The sequence below is a fragment of the Dryobates pubescens genome, chromosome 28 (genome assembly GCF_014839835.1).
Source record: "Dryobates pubescens isolate bDryPub1 chromosome 28, bDryPub1.pri, whole genome shotgun sequence".
Lineage (NCBI taxonomy): Eukaryota > Metazoa > Chordata > Aves > Piciformes > Picidae > Dryobates > Dryobates pubescens.
The window spans coordinates 10,517,279-10,545,108 of NC_071639.1; the positions used below are offsets into that span (position 1 = coordinate 10,517,279).

General features: G+C 43.8%; 1 protein-coding gene across 2 annotated transcripts; it reads left to right on the top strand.

Moving 5' to 3' along the window:
- SLC22A16 (solute carrier family 22 member 16) lies at window positions 1–27,108 on the top strand. 2 transcript variants are annotated; one of them, XM_054174042.1, is made up of 8 exons: window positions 1–114; window positions 15,647–16,123; window positions 17,969–18,086; window positions 19,966–20,515; window positions 22,429–22,556; window positions 22,928–23,037; window positions 23,510–23,609; window positions 25,824–27,108. In XM_054174042.1, the coding sequence occupies exons 1-8, from the start codon at window positions 65–67 to the stop codon at window positions 26,034–26,036; spliced, it is 1,746 nt and encodes a 581-aa protein (XP_054030017.1). In that variant the 5' UTR covers window positions 1–64; the 3' UTR covers window positions 26,037–27,108. The 2 variants fall into 2 exon arrangements, with proteins under 2 accessions (XP_054030017.1, XP_054030018.1); XM_054174043.1 differs by lacking the exon at window positions 22,429–22,556 and having other exon boundaries at window positions 25,824–26,019.
- Window positions 27,109–27,830: the final 722 nt, after the last annotated feature.

Below are 27,830 nucleotides of genomic sequence, written 5' to 3' on the forward strand. Positions count from 1 at the left end.
GGTGCCTCTTCCTCGCCGCGCCGGGACAGCGACAGCCAGGCTGCCGGCTTGCTGCCGCCCCACCATGGCTCCCAGCTCCGAGCGGCTCTTCGATTCCGTGGGACACTTCGGCAGGTACCGGGACAGCGCCGTCCCGTCCGATCCCGAGCGGGGGCACTGTCACGCTCGCACGTCCCTGCGAAGGGACCGGCGGACGGCCACGCAGGACGGGGTGGCAGAGCTGCGCCCGCGGGGACTCACCCGGAGGTGGCACCGGGTGGCATTGCCGCGCACCGCGGGGGCTGGCGGCTCGGCTGGGGTGGGGGCGGGGACAGGCGCACGCTGCCGGACACGCGCTTACACACACGGGGCGTCCCGGTGTGTGAACTCACACCTTACGGACACTGCACCCCCCGTAGATACCCATCCGTGACACACGTGCTCGCACATCTGTAATGCGCCACCTTCATCCAGGCACCCTCGCGCTGTCCGTTCACACCCCTGCCAGCTCCCCGTGTGTTCAGACACACACTGCATGCAGTCACACCGATGTGTAGGCTCTCGAAGCCCACACATTTCCTGCACAGACGGATGTACGCCCCCCAAAACACACACACATGCACCCCACGCATGCTGAGCCCCAGCCCTCAGAACAGCCTGGGCACTGGAGAGGTGATAGATGGGCACAGGGCAGTACATAGAGGAGTATTTGTGTGGTACACAGTCACAGGGCTGTTTGCACAGGGGCACAGGCTTGTGTGGGGTAGATTATGTGTTTTTATTCGAGGTTGGGCAGGTTGCATGTAATTGGGTAGATATGGAGGTGTATATAGGTGATATGGAGGTGTATATATTTACTGGCAAGGGATTATCTGGTAAATGGGGTGAGAGGTTATCTGGAAAATGGGGTGATGTGCCACGGCGAGTTGTCTTTGGTGTGGTTTGTGGCTATGTTGTGCATCTACAGGCCTGGGTTTGTTCTGTGGGTTACACAGGTGTGGGGAGTGTGTGTAGCTGTGGATGCAGGGCTGGTATGTGAGGCTGCTTGTAGCAGGTGATGGAGAAGAAACATTTGGAGTGGAAACAAAAGTTTAGAGGATGTGACTAAGAGGTGCACAGCCTTGCAGCGGGGTTCTGTCCAGGGCTTTCTCGAGGTGCTGATCAGCGTGGGTTTTGCAGGCAGGTACTGCCTGAGCAGATGTCTGGAGCACACCCATGTGTCACAGTGTGGCTACAAATTCAGGTTGTTGAATTGCCCTGTTGTACTTTGCAGCTGGGTCACCAGTGGGCTAGCCTAACCCACCTCTCTATCAGGAGTAGGCAGGAGTGGGGTTTTGAACAAAGCCTGGGAGCTTGTTTTAATGGTAGAAGTGCACACTTCAGTAGAACAGGCTTTGAATATCATGTGCAAGTGTGGTGGGTATCAATAGCCTCTGCAGGTGGCTAGGATGGAAAGACCTTTTCTTTGCCTCACTAGGACCTATGCTTAAATTACATGTTTGGCTGAGTTGTGACTTACAGGCACATCTATCTGAACAGTATCTCATTCATTTCCAGTTCTGGGTCAGTAACCTAAATACCTCCTTCTGTGCAAACTAGGAGAGAAATCATAGTTTATTCTGCTGTTGCTTTTCTGTCTTGCATGCTCTTTGTGGAAAGCAGGCACTTGAATACCAAGATAACACAGAAGTTGTTATTCTGAACCTGAAGTAGATCTCCTACTTGGAAACATTTTTCAGTACTTTAAAGGTCTCACAACTACTTCTTTCAGTTAAAGGGAGAACAATTCTGCAGTGATAACCTCACTGTCCAGGGGGCAGATTATTTGAGATGCAGTTCAGTAGGGGTTGCATCAGGTTTGGGACCTTTGCCATGAACTGCAGGCTGCCCAAATTTGCATAGTCCTCTTAGACTCTTGGTTCCCAAGACCACATGCTCAAAGTAAGGGTAATTGTAGCCTAGGGTCGATGCAGCTGTCTAAAAGCTGTTGTGAAAACCTTTTTATTCCCTTGATATCCTAAGATAAATGATCCTGCTTTGCATGAGAAGTTATTCTTAACTGTAACAACAGAGTTAATTCTGATTAGTTTGTATTTATGCATCGTGGTGGCACTGGCAGAGAATAAATCATTTCTTCAGTTCAAGTAGTTCGTGCTCGAGAGGTTCATGCAGCCTGTGCACTAGATACAGGTTCTGTGGATTTGCCACAGTCAGATTCTGAGCCATCCAAGGATGACTGTTAGTATTTTGAGAGTCTTTGGATTTTCCTGAAACCTGACAGATGCAGTAAAGAAGGAGCAGCTGTTTATGAGTATGTAAATATATATGGGCAGAGTGTGTATGCATTATAACATACATATATATAGGGCTATGTAACAATTATACAGATAATAAAGAAACCTTTCATCATGAATTTGCAGAACTGACATTCACATGGATGCTGACAACAGTTTGCTTTCCAGTTGGACTCTCTTGCAGAAGTCTCAGTGATGCTGTAGTTCTTACTGGGGTCTTGAGACATGTGTGATCAACCATAAAAACATAACAGCTTCTGTATGCTTTGCCATTAAGGCAAGGCTTTATGGCTGGCTGGATTTGGGCATGGATAGCATCTGTGGCCTATAAATTCAAGAAGGTTCCTTGAAACATTGTTCTTAGGACTGGTTATGGAAGATGAGATCACTGGAAATGAGAAAAAAAAATAGTCCTGTTTGCTTCATCTCTAATGAGCTACCAGGTCTTGAAGCTCCCAATTTACCTGCACTGAGCTGCAGCCTTCTCCCATGTAGCAGTTTCTGACAGACTGTCTATGGGCTTTCACCCTCTGCCCCTTCCTCAGCCTACCCACTCCAGCTACAAAACCCCACTCGGGGGCTCATCAGGTAAAGGGGCTGTAGTCAGCCGCTTGGTGTCACTGGGAGTGGGGAGACACAACTGATGGGCATAGGGTTGGTAGCACAGCGTGGGGAGGTGTACCTGAGGACCTGGCTGGCAGCTGCTTCCCAAGTAAGGACTTCTGATACCTTCAGTAACTTTAATAGACCAGCAGGACACAGATCTTGCTTATCTGGCTGCTGGTGAGAAACAGGTTGCATCCTTCTCAGCTCTGATCTATGCCATGGCAGAGTGCTGAACAGAGGCATGATCTAATCAGGAATAGCTGTCTAGAGAGAAATCTGGCAAGGCACTTACTACAGTAAGTGTAGATGAGAATAAGGATTTGATTTCCCAGCTGGCATGTCTGGTAGCTATGAGATGCAGCTCACATGGGATGCAGAGTTTTCCCTGTGATTTACAGTTTTCAAGCCCTGGCTTATAGTTTAGCCAAAAGCAGGTGGCTGAAAATTGTCAGGGAGAGCAGGGAAGATTGGGTGTCACTGGTGCTGTTTCCAGGTTTCATAATGAAGTATTTCCAGAGTCTTTTCAAAAGTAGCATTTTCTTTTTGAAGTATTTTGTCTTCTACAAGGCTGAGTGAGTCATCCAGATTTTCAAACAGGGATTTCACAAATCATTCATTTTGCTGGCAGTTAGACTAGCTAATAAACGAACAGTGATTGCTCTTTAGTGTTGATGCAGTTTCTAATGTCTTTATCTTGATGTCTTATGTGAACTTGTTGCCTGGACTTTATAAGCAACAAGTAACAAGGCTTAGCAATGGCTGCTGAGAGGAGGAGAGAAGCAGCACAGGCTGCCAGTTAGGATGGGATGCTCACCTGTTGCAGTCAAACATTTGGTAGAAATGAACACACTTAGAATCAGAGAATTGTCAGGGTTGGAAAGGACCTCAAGGATCATCCAGTTCCAACCCCCTTGCCATGGCCAGGGACACCTCACACTAGATCAGGTTGCTCAGAGCCACATCCAGCCTGGCCTTAAAAACCTCCAGGGATGAGGCTTCCATCACCTCCCTGGGCAACCTGTGCCAGTGTCTCACCACTCCTGGTGAAGAATTTTTTCCTAACATCCAATCTGAATCTATCCACTTCTAGTTTTGCTCCATTCCCTCCAGTCCTATCACTACCTAACATCCCAAAAAGTCCCTCCCCAGCTTTCTTGTAGGCCCTCAGCATTTTCTGTTAATTTCCCTGGAACTTCTCTGGTATTTACAAACAGAACAGAAACTTGGCTTAGCTCTTAAAAACAAACAACCAAAGGCCTGACTTTTCTAGAGATTCTCACAACAGCCTTCTACAATGCAGACCCTGCTGGGCTGGGCCATAGTAGAGTAGTTTTTGAGCACTCAGTCTAACATAATTTCTCTCCTCCTTACTTTATAGAGCTCTTGGTTCACTTCTGAAGTCCTACACCAAGTGGTCTATGTTCCTGTTACACCTTTTTTTCCCAGGCTCCTATTTTCATGCTCATGCCCTTATCCTCTCTCTTGTTTCAGCCCTCACAGCTCTTGTGATCAGATTACCTCTTCTGCAAATTGTTGTGCGTGTGTCCATGTTGCTTCCAGGGTCCCTTGGGTTTGTATCAGGTAACAAAGAGCCCCAAAGTATCTCAAAGATCATGCTCACCATTTCTTTTCTGCAAAAAGAACAGACTGCCTTCAAGTAATGTTCAAACTCAAATACTTCACAGATGCCCTGAAAGGTTCTTCTCCAACAGGAATACATTTTTTTTTCAAGTGGAGAAGTGTACTTGCTGGGCATGCAAAGACATTGCTTTTCCTTTTGCATAGTTGGTGTGGAGAAGGAGGCAATCAGATTCACACACTGGCTACTCTATACAGTGGGAAAGTTTATCACAACTTCTCTGTCATCCAGGTTTCAAAACCTATCAGTGAACAGCTGTTTGTGTTTACCAGAGTATGCCAGGCAGAAGAATCTCAAATCTAAGTCCTCCCTTGACCCCTAGTCAGGGGTGGTGTTTGACAGCAGTGCCTGGGAAGTGTTCTTCAGCTTTGTATCTATGTTGCATTACAACATCTGAATCTGCCTGTGCTCTTCTCAGATGTTCATGGGATAAAATAAGTGGACTTGGCTGGGTTTCATTTCCTTCCCCCCTCCCCCCCCCTTATTTTAGGAGAGGGACTTGTCTGGATGTTTTGCAAAGAGTTTTTGATCCAGGTGTTTGCATGGCATCATAATAGCCTTGGAGAAGCAAGAGACATCCTGTGTTCTCACTGAGCAGACTCTAGCAGCTTAAAGACAGATAATATGCTCTATGCCTGACTAGGCAAAAGTAGAAATACTCTCAAAACTCACAATCAAAGTTTGGTACTGCCTAGTGCTCCTGAATAATAGCAGTGTGGTCTGCACTAATCCTATTTGCTGGGATCCAGGAGCAGTCTAGCATAGGATCTGCATAGATTTAAGTGTGCTGCACCAGAATGTGCTGGCAACCTCGCCCTGCATGTTTCTGGAGTGAAAAAAGTAGATGGTAATAGAAGTAGGTTAAAACCACAGAAAAAGAACTAAATAAAAGTAAGATGTAATTGCACTGGTACTGTCCTCTGCTACTCTAAGGCTAAAATCTGCAATAAAGCAGCACTCAAAGCTCGTGAATCAGTTATGGTTGTAAACCAGCTGCTGGGATTCAGGCTGCACCTCTGAAATCTTGGCAACCCCCGGGGTGGCTTCTAGACAAAGCTGTAGCATGAGCACACTTACAGCAGCATAAACCAATTACCACACACCTCAAGGAGCTGGTGATCAGCCATTTCATCCCAAAATATTCAGATATGATGAAATACATAAGGCACTGCACAGTGTGTTCCCTGTAATGCCTAGCCTGGGGCAGGGAGGTCACCCCTCTAAAAGCTCTGTCCATTTTCTCATCATAGTCATGATTTTCAGCAGTACTAAGGTATCTCCAAGCTGGAGAGAAATGTTTTATAACAGGGCTTACTCATGGAAAGTTTGACCAGTTCATTGCAGGAAGTGATACGATGCAAGTAGGGAACAACATCGAAGCTGGAGAATTTTTCTAAGGCCCCAGAAGCCTTCAGCACAAGCTGTGGAAATTTCTGTGCCACCATTTTGCTACAGACAGCAAGAACGGAGCTGAGGTCTATACACAGCTAACATTTTATTCAAGGTAGCCTGAGGTGTGAAGCTATAGCAGCTGAGCAAGAAAAGGAGATTCTCAACTTCTCAGAGCTATGGGAAGACAGAAAATATCAGCTGAGGTAGCTATGCCTTGGTTGCAAGGCTGGGGATGGAAAACAGCATTATTCCAGATCATTCCCTTGTGTGAGCTACTGTAAGAGAAAGGCTGAAGGGAAGAACCTGCCAGTATTGTGGAGATATAAGCAGGTAAGAGAGCATTAGAGAATATATTTAATAAGAGGTCAAAGTGAGTTCTAGCCTTGGGAACAGCCAAATCTCTAATTTACATTTCTTTGTTTTTAACTTAAACTGCTTCCAGTTTTAACAGCTTAAAGAGAAAGGTAGCAGAGTCATCTGCCTTGAGTGACAGGAGACTGAAAAGGCTGCTTGGCATTAAACAATCAAGAAGAGTATAGAATAATTCAGTGGGGCAGTCATGGAAGAGATAAATGACCAATAAACCAAATGAAAATACCTTTTCTTTGGAAAGATCAATACTGCTGTTCAGGTTTTGACTTGTCTTCTTGAGAGAGATGGCAGAAAAGCTTTGTCTGGTTAAAATGAAAACCAGAATGTCAAATGTCCAGGTTCTGTCAAATCTGCTTTGGGCATTTCATACTATTTGGAGTACTCTCCAATGTGTAAATCTCTCAGAGATTTACAGAAAGGGTTTTTCATGTCTTGTGAAGACACAGGGCTAGCCAAAGTGGTATCTGGGGCTGAAGCTGGAAAGGGATATAAATAAACAAAAATTGGACAGAAGTTCATGACCAGGCTGCTAATCAAAACAAACCAAACTGAGGAGCTCACCAGTGGGAATGAATCTTTTAATAAGGGCTTATTATGGGGGCAGATTCCCATGACCATTGGGGAGGAGAGAGCTGAGGACTTCCAGGCAAAGAGTGGGTTACACATCTGCAGTGAAGAGGACCAGTTTGGAGGGAAGGTGAGCTATGAACCTGCAAAACAAGCTGAAAGGCCTCTTGTGTCATCTTCCTTTATGTGGGTTTAGAGAGAAGCTGTCTTGCCTTGGAGAAGACAGCCTGTTGGGCACAGTAACCTGGCCATAGCTGGCTGTGCCTTAAATCAAATCCCTTCCTTCAGGCTGCAGACCTGTAGCGCTACGAGCATAGAATTCCCTCCAGGTGCAATTGCAGCAGCAGCTCCAACACCTTTGGTGGCAAAGCTGGGGTCAGGCTATTTCAGTCTAGTTATCCACTTGTCCTTTCTGCCTTAGCTGGGTCAAGAGTACATATCAGCTGCAGTTTTGAAGTTATTTAGCTTTGTTTTGGAATCATTTGGAGTGGTGCTAAACACAGCAGAGTGGCTACACTTGAGCAGTAGTAACACTTCAGGCTCTGTGCTTGGATGTTTCCATTCCAGAAATGACATTTTTATAAACACCTACCAGTTTGAAAATGTGCCTGTACCCTGTCTGCAAGATACATTACTAACAGTGCTCCTCAGAGGGGAAAAAGTCACTGCCAGACTCTTTGGTGACACTGTTTTCTTCCAGTCAGCCTCTGTTGCCATTGCAGTCTGTTCTTGCTTGCCAGCTTTGTTCCCATGGTGACTGCTGCCCCCTTTGGAGCTGGGACCTGTGTAAAATGAAGTGTAAATGTGTGGCCTTTAATTCTATAGCTTGGGTGTGGTGTTTTTTTCACACTGATGTGACTTTCTTCATCCAAGCTGTCACACCAGCTTAGCTGTAGTAGTGAGCAGCTGGTGTCTTTTCCTTCTTGACTCTGGTGAACAAGTGCTGGCTGGTGGAGCAGAAGTGTAATGGGATAGGTGTGTTACAATGCAAGAAAGACAGGGGTCTGCTGGAGAGGGTCCAGTGAAGAGCTATGAGGATGATTAAGGGACTTGAACATCTCTCCTCTGAAGAAAGACTGTGAGAATGGGGATTGTTTAGTCTGGAGAAGAGAAGGCTGAGAGGGGATCTTATTTATGTCTATTAATATCTGAGAGGTGGGAGTCAGGAGGAAGGGGACAGGCTCTTTTCAGTGGCACCTGATAACAGGACAAGGAACAACAGATATAAGCTCCTCAGCATGAGGAGAAACTTCTTTACTGTGAGGGTGCTGGAGCACTGTAACAGGCTGCCCAGAGAGGTGTTGTGGAGTCTCCTGGACTCTTTCAAAGCCAGCCTGGATGTGTTCCTGTGTGGCCTGCCCTAGGTGATCCTGCTTTGGCAGGGGGGTTGAACTCAATGATCTCTGGAGATCCCTTTCAGCCCCTAACATTCTTATGCTTCTATGAATTCTTTAGATTGATGAGTTGGTAAGTGCCTGCTGTCTGGGGACACACATTGGCACCTCCAGGGGCCTTCCTGATCCCAATAGGCTTTTTTTATTCCTGTTGCTTCTCTGCTGTTGGTGCCTTGAAACTGGATATCCAGCTTAGCATCTTCTGCCTCTGGAAATAACCTTCTTGGTGATGCTGGTTGAGACCAAGTATTAGCATGGTTTAAACTGCCCTTAGGAGGGAAGGAAGTTTACTCTTGACACTTCAAGTCAAATAAAGCTGTGTCTGCTGCTTCTAAATCTGCACCTCTGCACCACAGCAAAAACACTGCTCCCAAGTCTCATTCAGCTGCTTTCCCCTCAAGAAAAATAAATGTGTAAGGGCACACAGCTTTTTGGTTTAGAGTGGAAAGAATGCTGAATGGCTTTTCTCACATTCAGGATGGAATACAGAGGTGCAAGTGGTTACTGACACAAATTCTTTCAGAAATAGTAAATAACTGGAAATTTCTTTCCACTGAAGCCATCCCCTTGAGTGTACACTGCACAACAAAAACATGCTGTGTTTTCTGACTAAGCAGTGTGCTAACAAGGTGGTTGAGAAGACAAACACTATAAATAGTTCTTCTAAAACCTGTGGAATAGTACAAATCACAGAATGGTTTGGGTTGGAAGGGACCTCCAAAGGTCATCCAGTCCAACCCCCTCTGCAGTCAGCAGGGGCATCCTCAACTAGATCAGGCTGCCCAGAGCCCTGTTGAGCCTCACCTTGTGTATCTGCAGGGATGGGGCCCCAACCACCTCCCTGGGCAACCTGTTCCAGTGTTCCACCACCCTCATTGTGCAGAACATGTTCCTAACATCCAATCTAAATCTCCTCTGCTCTAGTTTGAAGCCATTGCCCCTTGTCCTGTTCCTGCAGGCCTTTGCACACAGTCTCTCTCCATCCTACTTGTAGCCCCCTTCAGGTACTGGCAGGCTGTTATTAGGTCTCCCTAGAGCCTCCTCTTCTCCATGCTGAACACCCCCAGCTCCCTCAGCCTGTCCTCACAGCAGAGGTGCTCCAACCCCCTGATCATTTTTGTGGCCCTCCTCTGGACCTGCTCCATCATGTCCATCTCCTGTCTATATTGAGGGCTGCAGTGTATCTTTTGCTAATCCTTTGCCTTGTGGCTCTATCCTACACTTGAAAGTATTTTAATACAAGCTTTTGATGAGTATCTAATAATCCTCCCCTTCCTTTCTTGGATGGACAGGCAAGGAAACAAGTATCAGGAGAAACATTTTATTTAGCATACATTTAGTGTCTAAGAACAAATTTTATCCCTGCTGTCCACTGCAACAACTGACAACAGTCAAAGTATTCTGAGCCTGCGGATATGTGGCCATGTCCACTTCAGGTGTTTTTGCATGCTAGGTGTAGCACCTTCCAAACAGGGTGCTGCAGATTATGTGCATGAATGCAATGTCTATTGCATCAAGCAACTAATCCAGCATGGTTTCTTATTTTTCACCATTCTGTTTGGATGTTTTTGTGTTAAGTTAGGTCAGTTTTGCAGATAAAGTTCAGAGCTGGTCCATGCAAAAAAGTGCCATCACAGATGAGAGCAGAGTGCACTGCGTCTCAGGGGATGAATGAACAGTGGGAAAGGAGAAGGGAGGAAGTATTTTACAGTGACAGTGCCACAGAGATGTGTCATGAGCTGTATCATGCAGTGCCTGAGATCTAGTTCATTAACTTCATGGAAGAGTATTTCTTCAATTCAGGGACTTGGCACTATGATGTCATTGAATCATAGAATTGTTAGGGTTGGAAGGGACCTTAAGGATCACCCAGTTCCAACTCCCCTGCCATGGGCAGGGACACCATTTTTCCATTCCCCCCAGTCCTATCACCCCCTGACACCCTAAAAAGTCCCTCCCCAGCCCCCTCAAGATATTACCAATTGCTGCTCTTACTGGTGAGATCTTCAAACCTGTACAGAAGAGGTAGAATTTTTTGCAGTCTTTCTTTCTATGAGCTGTAAACTGAAGGAAAAAAAAAAAGATAAAGTATTAACTGGGGAGAAATTTCACAGAAATATTTTAAGAAAGACTGGAACTTTTTCATGTTGTGTCTTGCTCAAGCTCTTGTGAAGAGACTTTTATGCTCATTTGACTTCTGGCATTCATTAGGTGTCTCCACACTGGAGCAGTAACCTATAAAGTCTTCTTGACTTCTATATTTGACACTCCTGGCAAGAGTGACAAAACGTGCTTGCCAAATAATTATCTTCCATGGCAAGTCACTGAAGGGATGGAAAAACACTGAGGGAGATTATCATACCTTTTAGGACAGTCATCATCTTCACACCTCTTAAAAAATGCAAAAAGAGTGGGTTTTAAGAAGAAACAAAACCCAGCAATCTGTGCAGTAGGTCACTGAAAGCTACTCTTTGCAGTAATATCTTCTGTAATCTGAGGTGTACACGGGAGGGCAGCTGGCACAGAAAATCCCCTTGCCAAAACCTGCCATTTTGGAGATCACCCCAGGAAAATGCATCACAGAACTTGCTTCCTTTTGGTGATTTTCAAGAGCATGCATTGCTGCTACAGTGATGTTTTCGTACTACTTCCATGCAGCAGTGGCTTCTTCATGCAGTAATTGACCATTGGGATGTGCTGCCCAGGGAGGCGGTGGAGTCACCAGTGTTCAACAAAAGATTGGATGTGGCACTTGGAGCCATGGTTTAGTCTTCAGGTGGTGTTAGGTATTAGGCAATAGGTTGGACTCGATGATCTCTGAGGTCTTTTCCAACCTGGTTGATTCTGTGAAATGTAACATTTGAAACGGAGTTTGGGGAGATTACTGACATGGTTATGTTACGTGTTTGCCTGCAACAGAGAGATTAAAGGAGTTTCTTATCAGTACTGTGTTCATAAATGAAGAATTTGGGGGGGAAAAAAGGTTAATAATTGACAGCAGGTAGCAAGGACAGCACAGACTTTAACCTGTGCCTCAGGGTCGGTGAAGTATGAGCTGCATACATTCTGCTGTCACTGCCTGCCCCAGGGGCAGCTCCAGGCTCCCCAAGCAGGAGCTGTTGTGCTTCTCCAGCACCAAGGTCTCCTGCAGAGAGGAGCTGCTCAGCTGTGTTTGACCATGGGCCTCAGCATTCTATGATTGGGGAAGAGCCACAGCAAGAGGGCTGAGAGCAAACTCGTGTGTCTGAAGGTCCCAAGGAAGGGGATCCCAGGCTAGTAACAGAGCAGGCAAGAGCTTTATGTTCCTCCTCACTCAGAGCTGTCTGCTGCCCCCACCTCTGTTCCAGCAAATCTGTGTCTACCATGAGGCTAGGCTTGTGCCTTTGCCCCTTTTCAATCTTCAGCTGCTCTGGAAAGCAAAGTTCAATGCATCTATAGTACTCTCCCATCCCACATATCATCCTCCCTACATACTTCTCATGCTTTCTATATGTTGTCACTACTGGCCTAATGAATTCCTTTTTGGTAACCTTAGAAGTTAACACACTTCCTGACCCTTATGCAACTGGCCTTTCTAGAAGAAAAGCTCTTCCTGCTTGCAGGAGGTTCTCAGCAGCTCATGAGCTTGGACATCTCAATCTACCATCAGTGGGGTTGCTGTTATCACTGTAGCTGGCAATGAATTTTGCCTTCATAGCACAAGAAGGTTTTCAGGGTATTTGTGGGGTTTATAGGTATATAGCTGGGGGAGTGTGCAATAAAAGGCATTAATATATATGAAAATATATATAATTAAAGTACTAATCAAATATATACATATATTTTTAACATATTTAATATCCAGTAAGATGTGTATACATGTGGAGAGAGAGGCTTAGCCAGCCCATTGTGGAATTTTACTGGACAGAGCAGTAGATATTTTTTACAGCCCATTAGTGTGGGTTGCCTTCAGCAGCTGGTGGTGTTCAATACTTTTCAAACTCCTCATCAAGCCTTAAGCCCTGCCTGTTGCTTGGCCCTTCATCGAGCAGTTAGAGGTTACGAACTGCAGTGCAATCCATCCTGCAGGGGTCTGCAGCAACATGGCCATTTTGGTGTAAACCCCACGTTTTTCCTGCTCTCCAGTGGAGTTATAAACAGCATAAATGATGGCTTTTAACATGTGTCTGGCATTCTGGTTTGGCTTTTTGTGTTGGCTTAGTATAGGTGCTTCAAATCAGGCAAGAAAAGTAATGAGGCTACAGAGGGGATTTCTTTGCTGGGACTGAATGAGATTATCATAATAATGACAATGAGAGAATGCTTTTCCAAGTATCAGTTGTATCTAGTTCTAAGTTAAACCCTTGAAGGAGGGGGTGAAATATGGCCTGACACAGATACCTCTCTAAAATGATTCTTTTATTGCTTTTTATAGAGGTGGAAACTGTTCTGTGGGGCACAGGAAAAATGAGGAAAGGCTAAGGGACTGTAATTTATATAGTTTTACGAAGTAATTGGAGGAGGATAACTGATAATTCTGTCCAGCAAAGTGATAAAAGGCAAGGAAGATTTATTCAAGGTTGCACAAGGATGTTTTATAAGCTGCTAATAGTCTTACCCTGGAAAAAGGGACAACGAGATTAGATGTAATGAGAAACTTTCCAACAGCAAGATTTGACAGCAGAGCAGTCTGTCAAAATGGTTACTGAAGTATGATCACAAGAAGTGGTCAGGAAGAGAGAAGATAAAACTCTCAAGGGAGCAGTTAGTGGAGAGATTATCTGGATCTGAGCTAAATCACAGCCCTGCTGATGCTCTTGGGACTTGGGGTTTTAAGAAATAATGCAGTGCCTTAATTCATGCCAACTTCCGAGCCTGTATTCTTCCAAGCTGTCATCTTCTTTCAAGCCCCTCCAACAATTAAGGGTATAAATACATTTTTCCTGTTCCCTCTACTGGGTAGAAGATAAGTGATGAACAGGATATTTTTATTACTGGGAGAGCTAATTAGGAAACTCAAGAAGAATCTATGGGAGTTGGAAATGGTTTTGTTCTTCCTTTGTTCTGGGAAATACCAACTGGGCTCTCTGACACCTCAGTTCCCTGCACGATGACAGGAATGCTGCAAATCCTGAGGCTCCTGGTTCCAGGTATGCCACTTTTTATTAGCTAGTAGAAGATGTAAGTGCACAGCTTCTAGGGATTCCATCTCTCAGTTTGTTAGAGGTCCTCTGGAACTGATCTCAGTCATTCCACAGAGCCCAGCTTGTTGAATTTGGTCTTGTTCTGCTATTTTGCAAATCACTTGTGTCTTGTGATGGGACTAGTTAAAATGAAACTAGAGAACAGGAACTGAAAAAATATTGTTGACCAGCATTAATGAGAGGCCAAAGGCTCCATTTCAGGATAGTATTTGCTTGTTGTTGTTGTTTTTTGGTCCAAGGTAGTCCAAAAGCTTTTCAGAGCCAGCTTAGCCTTGCCTTGCTTTATGGCCAGCTACTTAGTCCTCAGGAAACTGTTATCTTCAGAGGGAACTGATGGGCTTAAGGGTTGCTGTGGTTCTGTTCAGTTTCTCTCAACCATAAGATCTGTTGGGAAGGAGCAGCACAGCACCTGTGTGAGGATTACCTTGAAGCACCTTCATGAGGGAAGTGGAGCCAACTTCTGAGCTGCCATAGTGGGTTTAGCAATTCAGCACTCTGCTCGGACTGCTATGGAAAATGCAATAGAGATATTGTCTAGAGAAAGGGGGATTAAAAGTGCTGCTTCTGAACAGCAACAATGCCACTGGAGAGACAGGATGGGCAACTGAGTTTACATTTAGCAAGGAAAGAAATAAGAATCACAAGGTGAAAGGTCAAGGAGATTGAGGATGGTGAAGGGAGTTAGGTTGTATAAGAGAACTGTCCAACTGGGAAGGTTAATTAGATGTTAAGACAAAGTATGCAGTACACTTAGGTTATAGGTAGTTTGGAAATTCATTAGAAGTTGTCATGACAGATGATTTAAAAGTCCTAGGCTAGGTACTGTTGCAATCTTTACTGCTGGAATTCAAGATTAGATTAGATACATCTTGGAGAGGAGTGAGCTAGAGGATGCATTTGTTACAGGGGTTGGAATTGCTCTGACTTTCCCCACAAGATGTTTCAAGGCAGTTGGGGTTTAGGTATCATTTCCTGCAGCTTCAGCAGAGACAGCCTCTGCTCACTTCAAAAAATGCTGCTTTTTGTTTCATACTGTCAAGGCCTGCTGCCTACTGCAGTAAGGATGTGTATAGAGAAGATCACTGAATGCTCCTTCAAATCAGTGCAATCGAGTTTCCTTCAGGAAATGAAGAGGAGAAACCAGCCCTATGCTGTTTGTTTTCTGAGCAGATGCTGTACCAATTACATGCATAGTTTTAACCTTTAATTGAGGAACAGACCTCTTATGCTCAGGTTATCAGAAACTGTCTAGAATTTGCAGTCAGTGATACCAGAGTTCATTGCAAGCCTTTTGAAATTCCAGCAGGAGTGTGGAATTTACTCACTAAGATTTACTTCCATCTCAAGCATGTTTTGAAAAGCTATTAAAATGCCAAAATTCAGGCTATGCATAAACCCTTCTTTTAATATGTTTACTTCATGATACAATCTTTAATGGGTAACTGCACATCCTAAGCCAAAACCCAACCCTGTTTACAGCTATTTTTTTGGTACGAAGCACTTCATACTCTTTAGATTCTATCTTCCTCTACAAGTGTCCACATGTATTCTGTTTGTCTTTTGGAGGCAATAAGGAGAAATGGAAGATAGGTGGAATTCAGTTTTATAGGTACAGTTAGGTCAAATGAAGGGCCTAGTGTGTTTGGGTTGTTTTATTTGATGTGCATGTTTATCCCTGAGAACCCTGAGGTTGCAGTGTTTTGGTTCTTCATAGAATCCTACACTAGCTTAGGTTGGAAAGGACCTCAGAGGTCATCTACTCCAACCTCCCCACCATGGATAGGGACACCTCTCAACTAGACCCAGCTGCTGAAGGCTTCCTTCAACCTGGCCTTGAACACCCCCAGTGAGGAGGCATCCACAACCTCCCTGGGCAACCTGCTCCAGAGTTTCACCACCCTTGTACTGGATCCAGTCTAACCTTACTCTCCCTCAGCTTCAAACCATTCTCTCTTGTCCTGTGTCTGGACACCCTTATGAAAAGTGCCTCTCCAGTCTTGCAGTACGAGGGTGGTGGAATACCGGAACAGGTTGCCCAGGGAGGAGGTGGTTGAGGACAGCCTGATCTAGTTGAGGATGCCCCTGCTTACTGCAGAGGGGCTTGGACTGGATGGCCTTTGGAGACCACTCTGTGATTCTGTGATTTACTGATACTGTGTTGGGTTTTGTTAGTGTACAGAAGGCTTTTCCTCACTAAATGTTTTTTCTTTCCCTTTACAGATTTCAAGCATGTGTTTATTTTGCCTCTGTCTTTCAAGCTATGTCCTGTGGTATCCATTACTTAGCATCTGTGTTCATGGCTGTTACTCCCAACTTTGTGTGTGGTATCCCTGGAAATGTGAGTAGTGCTCTTTTCTACAACTCCTCTGAATCAAGTCTAGAGGACATCTGGACACTATGGACATCAGCTGAAAATTACCTTGTAGTCCAGCTGGAGAATGGAGACATTTGGGAACTTAATCAATGCAGCAGGTCCAAACGAGAAGTCAGTTTGGATCTGGCATATGAGTACAAAGGCAACAAGTCCACATTTTCCTGTTCTGATGGATTTCTCTACGATGACACTAAGTGGAAGAGCACTGTTGTTACGCAGTGGGATCTGGTCTGTGAGCGAGAATGGCTTGCAAAATTAATCCAGCCTACGTTCATGCTTGGAGTCTTGATTGGAGCAGTGATTTTTGGGGACATTGCTGACAGGTAAAGTGGAAAACTGCAGCTCTCAGACTGCACTAACTCCATGTGTATCGGCCTGTTTCGTTGTTTTCATTCATTGTGTGTCCATAAGTGTGTGTGTGTTCACTTTGCATATTGTTTATTCACAGTACTAATTTTATGTTTTATACCAGGTAGTTAGTGTACCTGTGCTTTGCTCTGAAGGCTGGTTTTGTGTTATCCTTTTCTATAAAGGAGCTTATTGACTTATAGCTCTGTTAAGTGGAGGGTGATGCTTTGTCCCACAGCTAGCAGAAAAAGGAGACCATGTGAGTTGTTTTCTGCTTTTCCAGCACAGCAGTGTGGTGGGACAGTTGCAACATGGGAACAGAAAAGTAAAGGGTGGCTTCTGGTTGATTTGGCTTTTAGAACACGTGGAATCCATCCTGCCTCTTGATCCAAGGCTTTGTAAAAACCCTCTCTAATACAAAGCCAGAATCTAATGCCACTATTTGTTCTGCATCCCTTTAAATCAGTCCTAGCCTCATTAATAATCCGAAGTGATTTATAAGGTTGTGATCATATTGTTCTCATTGTCATTAATTCAAGCCATGGACAGCAGTTAAGATAAGACACACATTCTGAGCTACAGATGTACAACTGTAGAGCTTACAGCTGAAAGTTGTTATTTTCTGACACATCCTGGCTGGTGGGAAATAAATTTGTGTGTTCCTCCCATTCCCACTTAACAGATTTCCCAACAGAAGAGCTCCAACAGCTAGGACTCACTGGGATCTCTTCTGGCAGGGACCAGAGACCAAGTGTGCATGACTCCATGTCAAGGTTGGAGGAAAACAGGAGTTGTTTCAATGTGGTAGCAAACACTCATGGAAAAAAAAAAGAAAGGAAAAACAGCAGGCAAGCTCAGAGCCCTGGAAGTCCTCAAACTCTCTGTCTACATGTAATAGCCACATCTGTGCAAAGTCAACAGTGAGAATCTTATTAGGGAAGAATAAATTATTCCATGCCTTTTGTATTATAGAACATTTGTAGACAGAACCTAATGACTCCTCAGTAGAGCCTTCTATGCCTACTGCAGATTTCTAAGCTTTGTCCCCAGCTGAGCTTCCCATTGATAATGTGCTCACTGTCTAGGCACAAGTGGCCCTACTTAATGTAGTTTCTCCTTGAGATATGGGAAGAAGATAAACAAACAGAAGTTCCCTTTTACTAAATGCCCTTCTTTGTCACTGGCAATCACTGTGTTGTTGATGGGAAGCTGGTATTTGGCATGATTTGTTCTGCTGCTAGTGTGCAAGCTTCCTGGACTTCCAGGTTTGTACATGCCTGCACGTGCACTGTGATGCCATCAAAAAAAATCAGAGGAACTATGTAATTGTTACCTGTTGGGGAACTGAAGTCTTAGTAACTGGACAAGGATATGTCACAGAAGCCTTTCATTGTTACCCAAATTGGTTGGCACTTTGGCAAGAGATGGCATGTCTTATCACAGCTAACTTTTGTTAGAAATCAACTAGACACTGCTTCACAGAACATACCTGGGAAAAGAGAGCCTTGCCTACTCTCCTCATAAACAAGCCAGAGTAAATGTTGCAGATTTTGTGTAGGTGGTAAACTCAAAACTGGAGATGAGCTTAGGGGATGCTCACTTCCACATGTTGCTTCCAGCCAACAGCTGTGAAATGAAAGTTTCATCCGCAGGAGCTTCCTTTTTCGCGGAAGTTGAAATTGCTGACAATTAATACAGGTGACTAAGCCACTGGGGTATCAAAGGAGAGTGTTTACAGACTGCCTTCCAGACAGGCTCTCTGGAGTTAGAGAGAGAATGTTTGTGGTTATTCAGCATCTCATCACTGCTGTGCTTTGCAGGCTGGGAAGACAGCGTGTTATATGGTTCACAAGCGCTGGGCAGTTCGTGTTTGGCATCGCAGTGGCCTTCACGTTTGACTACTACAGCTTTGTGATTGTGCGCTTCCTCCTCGCTATGGTAAGAAAGGGTGCTCACCTTGGCTCTTTCTGTGTGTCATTTCCTACCCCTTCTCAGGAAAAATCTCCCTTTTTGTTGTTGTTTCCTCCCCTAATTCATTATTCTAAAGCCCCCTCTGTTGCACTTATTTCAGCAGAGCAGGGAGAGTCTGAATGTTCTTGGACCACAGCACTTTTCCTCTTTGAATTAATAGAAAGCCATCTGTGTGAAGCAATGTTTGGTACTTCCTCCATCCCAACCTCTGCTGGACTGGTAATTAAATACCAAGTGTGAACAGCAAACTGGATCCTGCACTGCAGCCACCATTGCATTTCTCCTTCCTGTTAGAAATGGGGTTTATTTTAATTCAGATAACAGATCTATAACATGTATGGCTTTTACCTCTACCATTTTGCATGGTGGAGGAGAGATGCACAGTTTCTCTTCCATGCATCCCTTTTGGTCTTTTAATATACCTCTGGAGTACATGAGCAGACCTGTTGAACTTCTAGGTGTTTATAGTATACTTAAGGGTATTGCAGTGTATGTGTTTATGCATCTCTAGACACATTTGTTTCTCTAGATGGGTGATATATAGCCAATTATCTGACATACATTCAGTATTTCTACAGGGAAACCAATTTTAAATGGCTGTTTTACATTCAAAAGTATAATATTTGTAGTATTTCACTATATAATAATAATAAGAAGAAATAAAGACATTAGAATGCTGTCATAAGAAATATTAGCTTAGACACTTGAAAATAGTCTCATCATGTGTTTCATTCTTGCTGAAAGTGCATTAGTCCAGACAGGATTTTGCTCCTAGGGCTCCCTTTGCCTGATCAGAGCTCAGAAGGATTTCCTAGGAGGAAAAACTGCATGGCAATCTTAGCCTTGAACAGTGAGATCATCAGGAGCCCCTCTACTGACTCCCTTGGCTGTCAATGCTCAGGGCTGTGGTAGTTCAGAAAAGCAAAGAGCTCTGACCAGACCAATGCTGCAGGGTTTAACTGCCCACCAGAGCTCATCTGTGACATGAGCTTCATCTACCTCTTCATCTACCTCTCCCCCCATGCCACTGAGGTCAGTGGCTTCTAAATCAGAGTCTGTTAGCTGGAATATTTTAATCAGAAAAATCAATTAATTGAAAAAATATTCTGGACTATTGGGTTGGGGTTTTTTTGAGCTGTGTTTGAAAATGTTTTGAGATAGCAAGAGTTTAACTGTGGCTAGAGAAAATGAAATGTGTGTATTATTGCACATCTACAGTCAGTGAAGAAATACTCTCATGCAGAACATGCCAGGAATTACTTTTGCTAGGTGCTGTGTGAGGATCTATAACCACAGATAGGCAATTTTCTTCCAACAGTATTAAAATTTGATTTAATGGGATCATTTAGAAGGCTGTGGAAGGTAATTCTCAACACATTTGCAGTTCCCTGACATGCCAGATTATTAATAGTCTCCTTAAAAGCCAAGGTTAAGATCTTCAGAAGTGGCAGTTATTGCAGAGGACCTAATTTTAATGAGTGTCCAGTTTGTGATGTCATTAAGGGACCTGATTGTTGGAGCTGAAGGGCTTAGTGACATCAGCAAATTAGGCTCTTTTTCAGGTGTCTCTTGCTGCCTTGCTCCCACCACAGAGGAGCATCCCAAAACACTTCACATTTTTAAATACAGTGTCCAGGCAGTCTTGAAGCTTTGAGTGAACTTTGTCTCCAGCTGATTTGTTTTCAGGGTTGCCTTTATTTTTTGTCTGCCAGTGTGGGCCATGCCAGTGCTGTGGCAATTAAGCTCACACAAATGTGGAACACAGCTGTTTGTTTTTACTGCTGTTGCGCCAGGATTGCTGATACAAACCTCACTCTCTCTCTTTTTCTCTCTCCCACCCCCCCAGGTTTCCAGTGGCTATCTGGTTGTGGCTTTTGTTTATGTGACTGAATTTGTTGGCATTAAAGCACGAACCTGGGCTTCTATGCATGTCCATGCTTTTTTTGCTATGGGAATTATGGTTGTGGCACTCGTGGGATTTTTGGTTCGGACCTGGTGGGTCTATCAGATATTTCTCTCTCTAGCGACTCTCCCCTTTGTCTTGTGCTGCTGGATGCTCCCAGAAACACCTTTTTGGCTCCTGTCAGAGGAAAGATACGAAGATGCACAAAAAGTCATTAATGTAATGGCAAGATGGAATAAAGTAAGCACTCCCTGCAGAGTCTCTGAACTGTGCTCAGTCCAACAAGATGACCTGGCCAGTGGTGGAACGGGTGACAATGACACATCCTCAGCAAAGAAGCACAACATCTTAGACCTGTTCTGTAACTGGCAAATTGCAAGAAGGACCATCACAGTCTGGCTGATCTGGTTCACTGGGAGCTTGGGGTACTACGTCTTCTCCCTCAGTTCTGTCAGTCTAGGAGGCAATGAATATTTAAATCTCTTTCTCATAGGTAAATATTTTAGTACCTTATTCTGTTTATGACAGAACGAGAGCATAACATTTAGACACGTTTGGCAGCCAGGTTTTAAACTTTTGTCCATTCAGCTAGGAACCCTGCTTGAAAGTTTCTTGCTAACTGGTCATAAAGTTGACTAACAGGAGTATCACTCACTCCAAATCTCAGTTTCTAAAGGAAAGTAAGAATAGCTTCAAATTTATGAGTGTATAGAAGTTGTCCCTGTGATTGTAAAACCATATTCTGCTTCTCTCCTCGTTGCCTTGCAAGCATCCAGCAGATGCACACAAACACCAGAGGAAGCAGACCAGCAACACAAAATTCACACAGCTCTGTTACAGCCACTAACTAGCAAAATGAGAGGGAAGGAAAAAATACTATTCCTTTAATCAGTTGGAGTCATGATCTATTTGGTCTGTGTAGGAAATAGATTCATAATTCTCAGAAGCAGGAGTAATTTTAGATTTCTCAATAGTATAGCTTTAATTGAGCTGTATTCATTTGATGTGGTTGATCTGCCTGTAATCTTCCTCTGGTATGTAAGTTGTTTGTAAGGGCAGCTCAGTGCATTCAAAGCTTGATCCAAAGTTTATTAAGATCAGTGGGAATATTCCATTGCCTTCAGAAGACTCTAGATCAGGCCTGCAGCTCTGAGCCAGCAAAGAATTAAATCATGCTCTTTGCTTTATGCAGCCGAGCGCTCTCGGTAAAGTGAATGTGACTGCTCATGTACATCAGCACACGGAAGGGCCAGGACACTCATGAATTGTTTGTGTTGTCACCTACAGCATAGTGGTGGTGAAGAGTGGGTGCTGGCACTGCACAGATGGAGTTAGAGTGCACAAATCAACACAGCCACCTCTGCAAAAAATACTTTAGCAGATTGGCAAACACAGTAATTGCAACCTGCTTTTAACAACTCAAGCCCAAAAGATTGTTTCCTGCTGATACAGATAGCGTGATGGGCTGTAAATGCTTGGTAAAGGAATGCAGCATGTTTGTTCAGGGCTGTATCTTCTGTTATTTCATGTTGGACATAGTAGCATTCTTCATAACCAAGTTGGTTTAAAACATGTCTGAACTGGCTTGGGCTCAATGTGATTTGTCTAGGGGCAGATCATGTTTATGCAAGGTTTGTGAACTATTCCTAGCCAAATGCCAGTTCCTTTAGAGCTGCACAAGATTTGCTGTGGGAAGAGACGTTAGGAAGAGGTGATCTGAGAGTGGGATGTTGGGAACAGCTGTCCTCTTTTTAATGGAGAGGAGAGAAAACTGGCATCTCATTCTCTGTGTTTGGGGAGCTAACTCAGAGAACTGGACCTGGAGAGAGCCTGCCTGCTTTTTACACGGGGGTGATTCTGGGCTGCAGCTGGGGGAAGGTGCCTGTGGCTTCAGTTCTGTGTCCAGGTGGAAACTGGCAAATCCTGAGAGGCGTGTCAGGGCAACGCTGGCAATATTCCTTGTGGGCACACTTAAGCTGCTGATGTGCTTGAAGCAGAAGAGCAGCAAACAAGGAGCTTTCACTCACCAGGGCCGGTGTTGTAAAAGCAGAACCGTGGCCTTGCTGTTCTCTGTAATTTTCCACCCCACAAAGAACTGGAGCTGCTCTGTCTGTGAAACACTTGTCCTCTTACATCCTCCATTACCACATTTTAGGTCATATTTTCTACCTTCTGTCATCATTTCTTGTTACCAAGTGAACTGGCCCAACATGCTGATTAATCTCTAGTTTTCACACATTCATTACCCCCTAGGATTAAATTAATCCACATAAAGAGGGAGTCGTAACGTGAGTATGCCTATGGCAGGGGGGGGTTGGAACTAGGATGATCTTTAAGGTCCCTTCCAACCTAAACCATTCTATGACTCTATGTGCCATCATGACTTCAATAATTTCATTCTGACAGGTGCTGTGGAGTTGCCTTGCTACATCATTGCTTGCATTGCAATGGACAAACTGGGAAGGAGAAACACACTCATTCCGTTCCTTATTTTAAGTGCTCTGATCTGTGTTTTAATTATGTTCATACCTCAGGTTAGTCACAAATTGTTGGAAGCATTCCTATAGTTAAAAAAATATATATCTAAATCTATTTCAAAGGCTCTTAAGTCAGTAGATGCAGCTGCTCTAAGTCATATAGCTGGTTAAAGGCTGTTTTATAATTGCAACTGCCAGTCTAAGATAGATCTCTGTATTTTCAGGGCAGGTTTCGTTGTCATTGCTGGAATCAGATGTAAAATGTTCCCAGGGCTTCAGCGACTCAGGGCTGGTAAAAAGTGCTATGGACACCAGCTACTTACTGAGACTGACTTTTAAAACAGCAGCATGACTTTGGAAGATCTAAGTCAGTTTTGAGAGGGGCGTTATGGTCTGGCGATTCACTTCTTTATGCTCTCTTTCAATAGGATTTCAATATATTAATTATCTTAGCAAATATGGCCGGAAAATTTTCAATAGGTGTGGCATTTGGCCTCATCTATCTCTACACAGCAGAACTGTACCCAACAATTGTAAGGTAAGAACTGACACCAGGGATGGGTTTTCTGTTGCTTTGCTGTTGTTTGTTTTCCTCCGTTATCCTCCTGTGCCAGACCCAGCAGCTTTTTGGCATCGCTCTTGGTGGTCTCAAAGGCTGCTTCGGGGTTTGTCTAATGTTTGGCTGTCCCATGAATGATTTGTTTTTCATTCCATGCTTATTGATTGGTTTCACTGAGGGACCAGAATACTCAATACTTTCTTGAACATTATTTATGCCTTTCTGTAAAGTCCTGGTCGTTGATCCTGTGCTGAATGATGATTATACTTTTAATCTTAATAATAGAAGCAGGTGGATTTCACTGCAGTATAAATTCACACTGGTGTCACAACAGCTTCCTAGTATTCATTGGTTAAAGACACATCTCCTACTGATGTTTAAGTGACTGTGCATTCCTAATTGTTTCCTTTATCTGCCAGGATTCTTATCCAAGTCCTTGTTTTATGTGTAGATCCCTTGCTGTTGGAAGTGGAAGCATGATGTGCCGTGTAGGAAGCGTGGTCGCTCCTTTCTGTGTGTATCTGAGAAGTGTTTGGATTTTCATGCCACTTGTAAGTATTTATTTCAGTGGTGAATGCTTCTGGTTTTGAAAAGGCATGTGTGTGGCTTGTTTTCTCAGGAGCCAAAAGCAGAACTTCTGCTTTGAAAAGGAAGGTGAGGGAACCATTCTTGTCCTGAATTCTGAGTCTCAAAGATTAGCAGCTTTACGTTGCTAGAGGTTTGCAGCTATGGCAAAAGGGAGGCCTTGAGGCACTGAAGTCTTCTGAAAGGGTTTTGTGATGGAAGACTTAAAAATAACACTGAATTCAGTATAACATTGATAATATCATTACCCAAGGCATAGATATTCATATCCAAGGCACAGATACTCAAATACTAAAGCTTTAGGTGGAGAAGAGTTTCTTAGTTCTCTTTAAGTATCACAGTATAACTAAGGTTGGAAGAGACCCCAAGGATCATCGAGTCCAAAAGTTTGAGTGAAATTTAAATTGCTGCCCCAACTAGGGAGAAGGACATGTGAAAAAGGATGGGAAATGTTATTTATTTAAAGTTTTCTATGGTAGTTGTTGGAAGCTGCTGTACTGGAAGGGTTTGCAGTACTCAAGAGTTTGACTCTGCTTTGACTCTTTGAAGTCAGCTTTCAAATTAAGCCTCTGAAAACAACAATGAACTTAAGCAAATACTCCTGTCAAATTAACTTCAGTGGGGCTTAAGTGTACTTAAATACTTTGTACTAGAGTACACTTAAATCCATCAGCATTTAACTCATTGGCTACACCAGAAAATGATGGATTAACAGTGGAAAAGAGTTTTGACAAAGAGAGGTGAGACTTCACTCTTTTGGAGTGTATTCTCAACTATCACTCTTGCCACATATTTATGGTTCCCTCGGTGCCATTACCTCTAGTCCTATTGCTGCTATGATTGGGTTTTTAATTTATCATGGTAAGAGCAGCACTGTTTTGGTTTCACTGTAGTTTGTAGCACTCAATGCTATTTTGCTTAGTAAAAACTGTTTTGTCAGCCTCTATGTTTAGTGCAAGTGCAAAAAGAGGAATGTGTGCAGCGGTGGCAATTCTGCTCCTCAAGAGAGTGCTTGAGACAAGCTGTCCTTTTGGGCAGGAGGGGAAACAAAGGCTGCATGGTGCAATAGTACTCTTCAAGGGAGAGTTAAAGCACCTTTCTGGCTTAGCTGCAGATGGTAGCTGGCCAGTTCTTGTCTCAAGCTCTGTGCAAGAGGCATAGGCATGGTAGTTCCAAATGTTCCCTCTCACACTTGGAAAGAAAGTATTAAACAAACAGGACAGACCAGAGAATCAGCACAGGGCAAGATAAGGCTGATACAGTACAGTCATAAAATGGAAAAACACTGAGGCCAGGCAGGATGTGCTGTGTGGAAGCATTTCTGTCAAGAGAGATTTGAGTCGTTTATAACCTGCTGTTGGAAGAGTATCAGGATTTTAATGCTGCTCTGTGCTCCAGAGGAAGAAAGTATGGACTGTTCTCATTGAACAAGACACAGCAATGAAGGGAAAGGAAGGATATTCCTGGAGCATGTGTGTGCTTCTGTGACTGCCCCACACGATCCTGATCCTTCTGCTGAAGTAAGCTGTACACACCGTGGACAAATCCAAGATGTGATCCCGCTGCTGCAGATGTCTGTAGATTCCTGCACCCCTAACAGCTCTTTCAAACTGCGTTGGGCAAAGCACTCCTGTTTAGAGTTAGCTCACTCTCTGCTGAAGAGCTCCCCAGAGCAGGGATCTGCACTTCTGTGGCTCCAGGTCAATGAGCCATACTGAGAAATTCTGTTCTGGCCGTGTGCAGGAGGAACAGGCACACAGGTACGGGAGGAACAGATTCAGGAGCTGGAGTGTGAATTGAGATGACAGGTTAGAGGGATATTGGAGCTCTACGAACATGCAGCTAAACAGAAATGTATGCAGTCCTAGAACCAGTTCTTGAATGCATACCTGATAGCAGCAATGCCAAACAAAGATATCTCTGTCATTTTCTCAGACAGAATTATTCCTCCTTGCACTGAATTGAGCCCTTGTGAACAAATCACTTCACCTGCTGTTCATTAATTCTGCTGCATAATCTTTCATTCACGCAACAAAAAAAGGCAAATCTTTTTTACTGTACCTTTGCTTTACATTATAGTTCCTTCTGCTTCACTTTAAATGTACTCTCAAGCAAGATCCAAAGATGTGTAACTTGAAAGGCACTTCTACCTTTACAGCTCCTGTTCTTGTTTCTTCTAGCTGCTTGTTGGAATCATGGCTCTTCTGAGCGGAATATTAACAATAATGCTTCCAGAAACACTGGGAAAGCCATTGACTAATACTTTGGTGGAAGCTACAGAAATGGGAAGAAACAAGAAAAGCTGTTCAGAAAAGACTCCTCCAGCACACAGTGGTGCCACGTTGGAAAAGATGGAGATGTTTGGTCAAGAAACAGTCAGCACTGAGAAATAAAGCAAGAGCAAAGTGGCTGTTCCCAGCTGTAATCATTACCTAATTTATAAGGTCTTTTTATTCAAGAACTGTGACTGTTCTATAATACCTGTGCCTTTTACTTTGTATCCAGTCTTGCCTTTTTAATAGAGCAGGTACTGAAACCTTTTCTACGTGACTGAAGTACTGCAGAAACTTCGGTAGGATTTCTAAATCCCTTGATAAACCTACCTAGGCTTCAGCAATCCTATCTGGCTTGCTGTGACCAGTTGGCAGAGGTTAAATGGTGGAACCTACTGATTACATATATGTAAATTAATACACCAACTCTTTGCTTCACACTTTGTACAATTAGGTTTGTAAACCCACCACTAAGTGCCCTATCCCCCCTCATCTTGCTGCAGCTGACTTCAAAACATGGTCAGCTCAAGACAGTTACAAATCAAGAGAGAAGCCTTAACACTGCATTGAGTCATATCAACAATGTCTAACTCCTTTATTCTCTTTTCCCTCCAAGTTTTCTACTAGAAAAAGTGCAATTTCTAACCAAGGATTCTATGGAACAGCTTCTGACTGAAAAAAACCAACACCAACAAATCAAAACAACTAAGTTTGCAATATGTGCAAATAGTTTGTATATTCATTCTGTTTGAATGGCAAATGTATTTTTACTTGTAGTTTGAGGGGGGAAATATAGTTCACTGGATCTGCTGCTGTCTTAGTTCTTTTCAGTTTAGGTAAAATTGAAAAGCCTGGAGCCTTTGAAAGCTGCATTCATTCCAGACCCTTATTTCAGCGCTGCCCTTCTCGCTCACTTCAGCTCAGACCTAGCATCAGATTCTTCATCATTTCTAAAAGCTAAGCCAGCAGCTTTGCTAAGTGCCTCCATCAAGGCCTTTTCAGTCCTCAGGTGAAAAGACTAGATGAGCTGAGTCTTACTCAGGCTCTCTGCACAGAGAGGGATTTAGTTGTTAAGGAATGTTTAGTAGACACGGTATGCACACACCATCTTTTTTTCCTCACAGATCAGCTGTCTGGAGCTCATTTTTTCCTTATACCACACAAAATCAGGTAGAAAAATATAATTGAAAAAAAAAAAAAGATAACTGGAGACCACTGATTAATAGAAGTTTATTCTAGTAGTTTTAATCAGTGTCTGTAAATGTCTCACTGTTTCTACACCTTGCACGTGCATCAACACACGTGCTGGTGCAGGGATTCTGCCTTATGACTGTGGACCACAGAATACTGTTAGATAGGAATGAATCATTTCAGGTGCTACTTTTATGGCTCTCTGTCCCACCTCCCCTTTTTCAGTCCACCTTCAGACCTGGAGGTTTCTTCCTTGCTGGATCTTTATCCATTTCACTTGGCCACCCTTGGTTTGAAGGGAGCAGTGCAGGAACCTTTGGCATGTTGAGGTTCAGCCAACCCTCTCTTTCCTGGGCTGGTTTGAAATCAAGAGGCTTTGTCACCCTGGATAGCTACTGTTATGTTAGCTGGTATGATCCCATGAAAACAACTCTTTCTTGTCTTATTTTGGGACACATGGCAAAGAAGTAAACATCTATAGATATGTAGGTAAACCTCTGTAAATAAGCACTCTCTATACTGGCCATTGGAATGTGCTGCCCAGGGAGGTGGTGGAGTCACCATCACTGGAGGTGTTTAGGAAGAGACTGGATGGGGTGCTTGGTGCCATGGTTTAGTTGGTTAGATGGTGTTGGGTGATAGGTGTTGGATGATCTCAAAGGTCTTTTCCAACCTGGTTAATTCTGTATATGCTATAGAACTTTATGAGCAGAGTTTTCAATT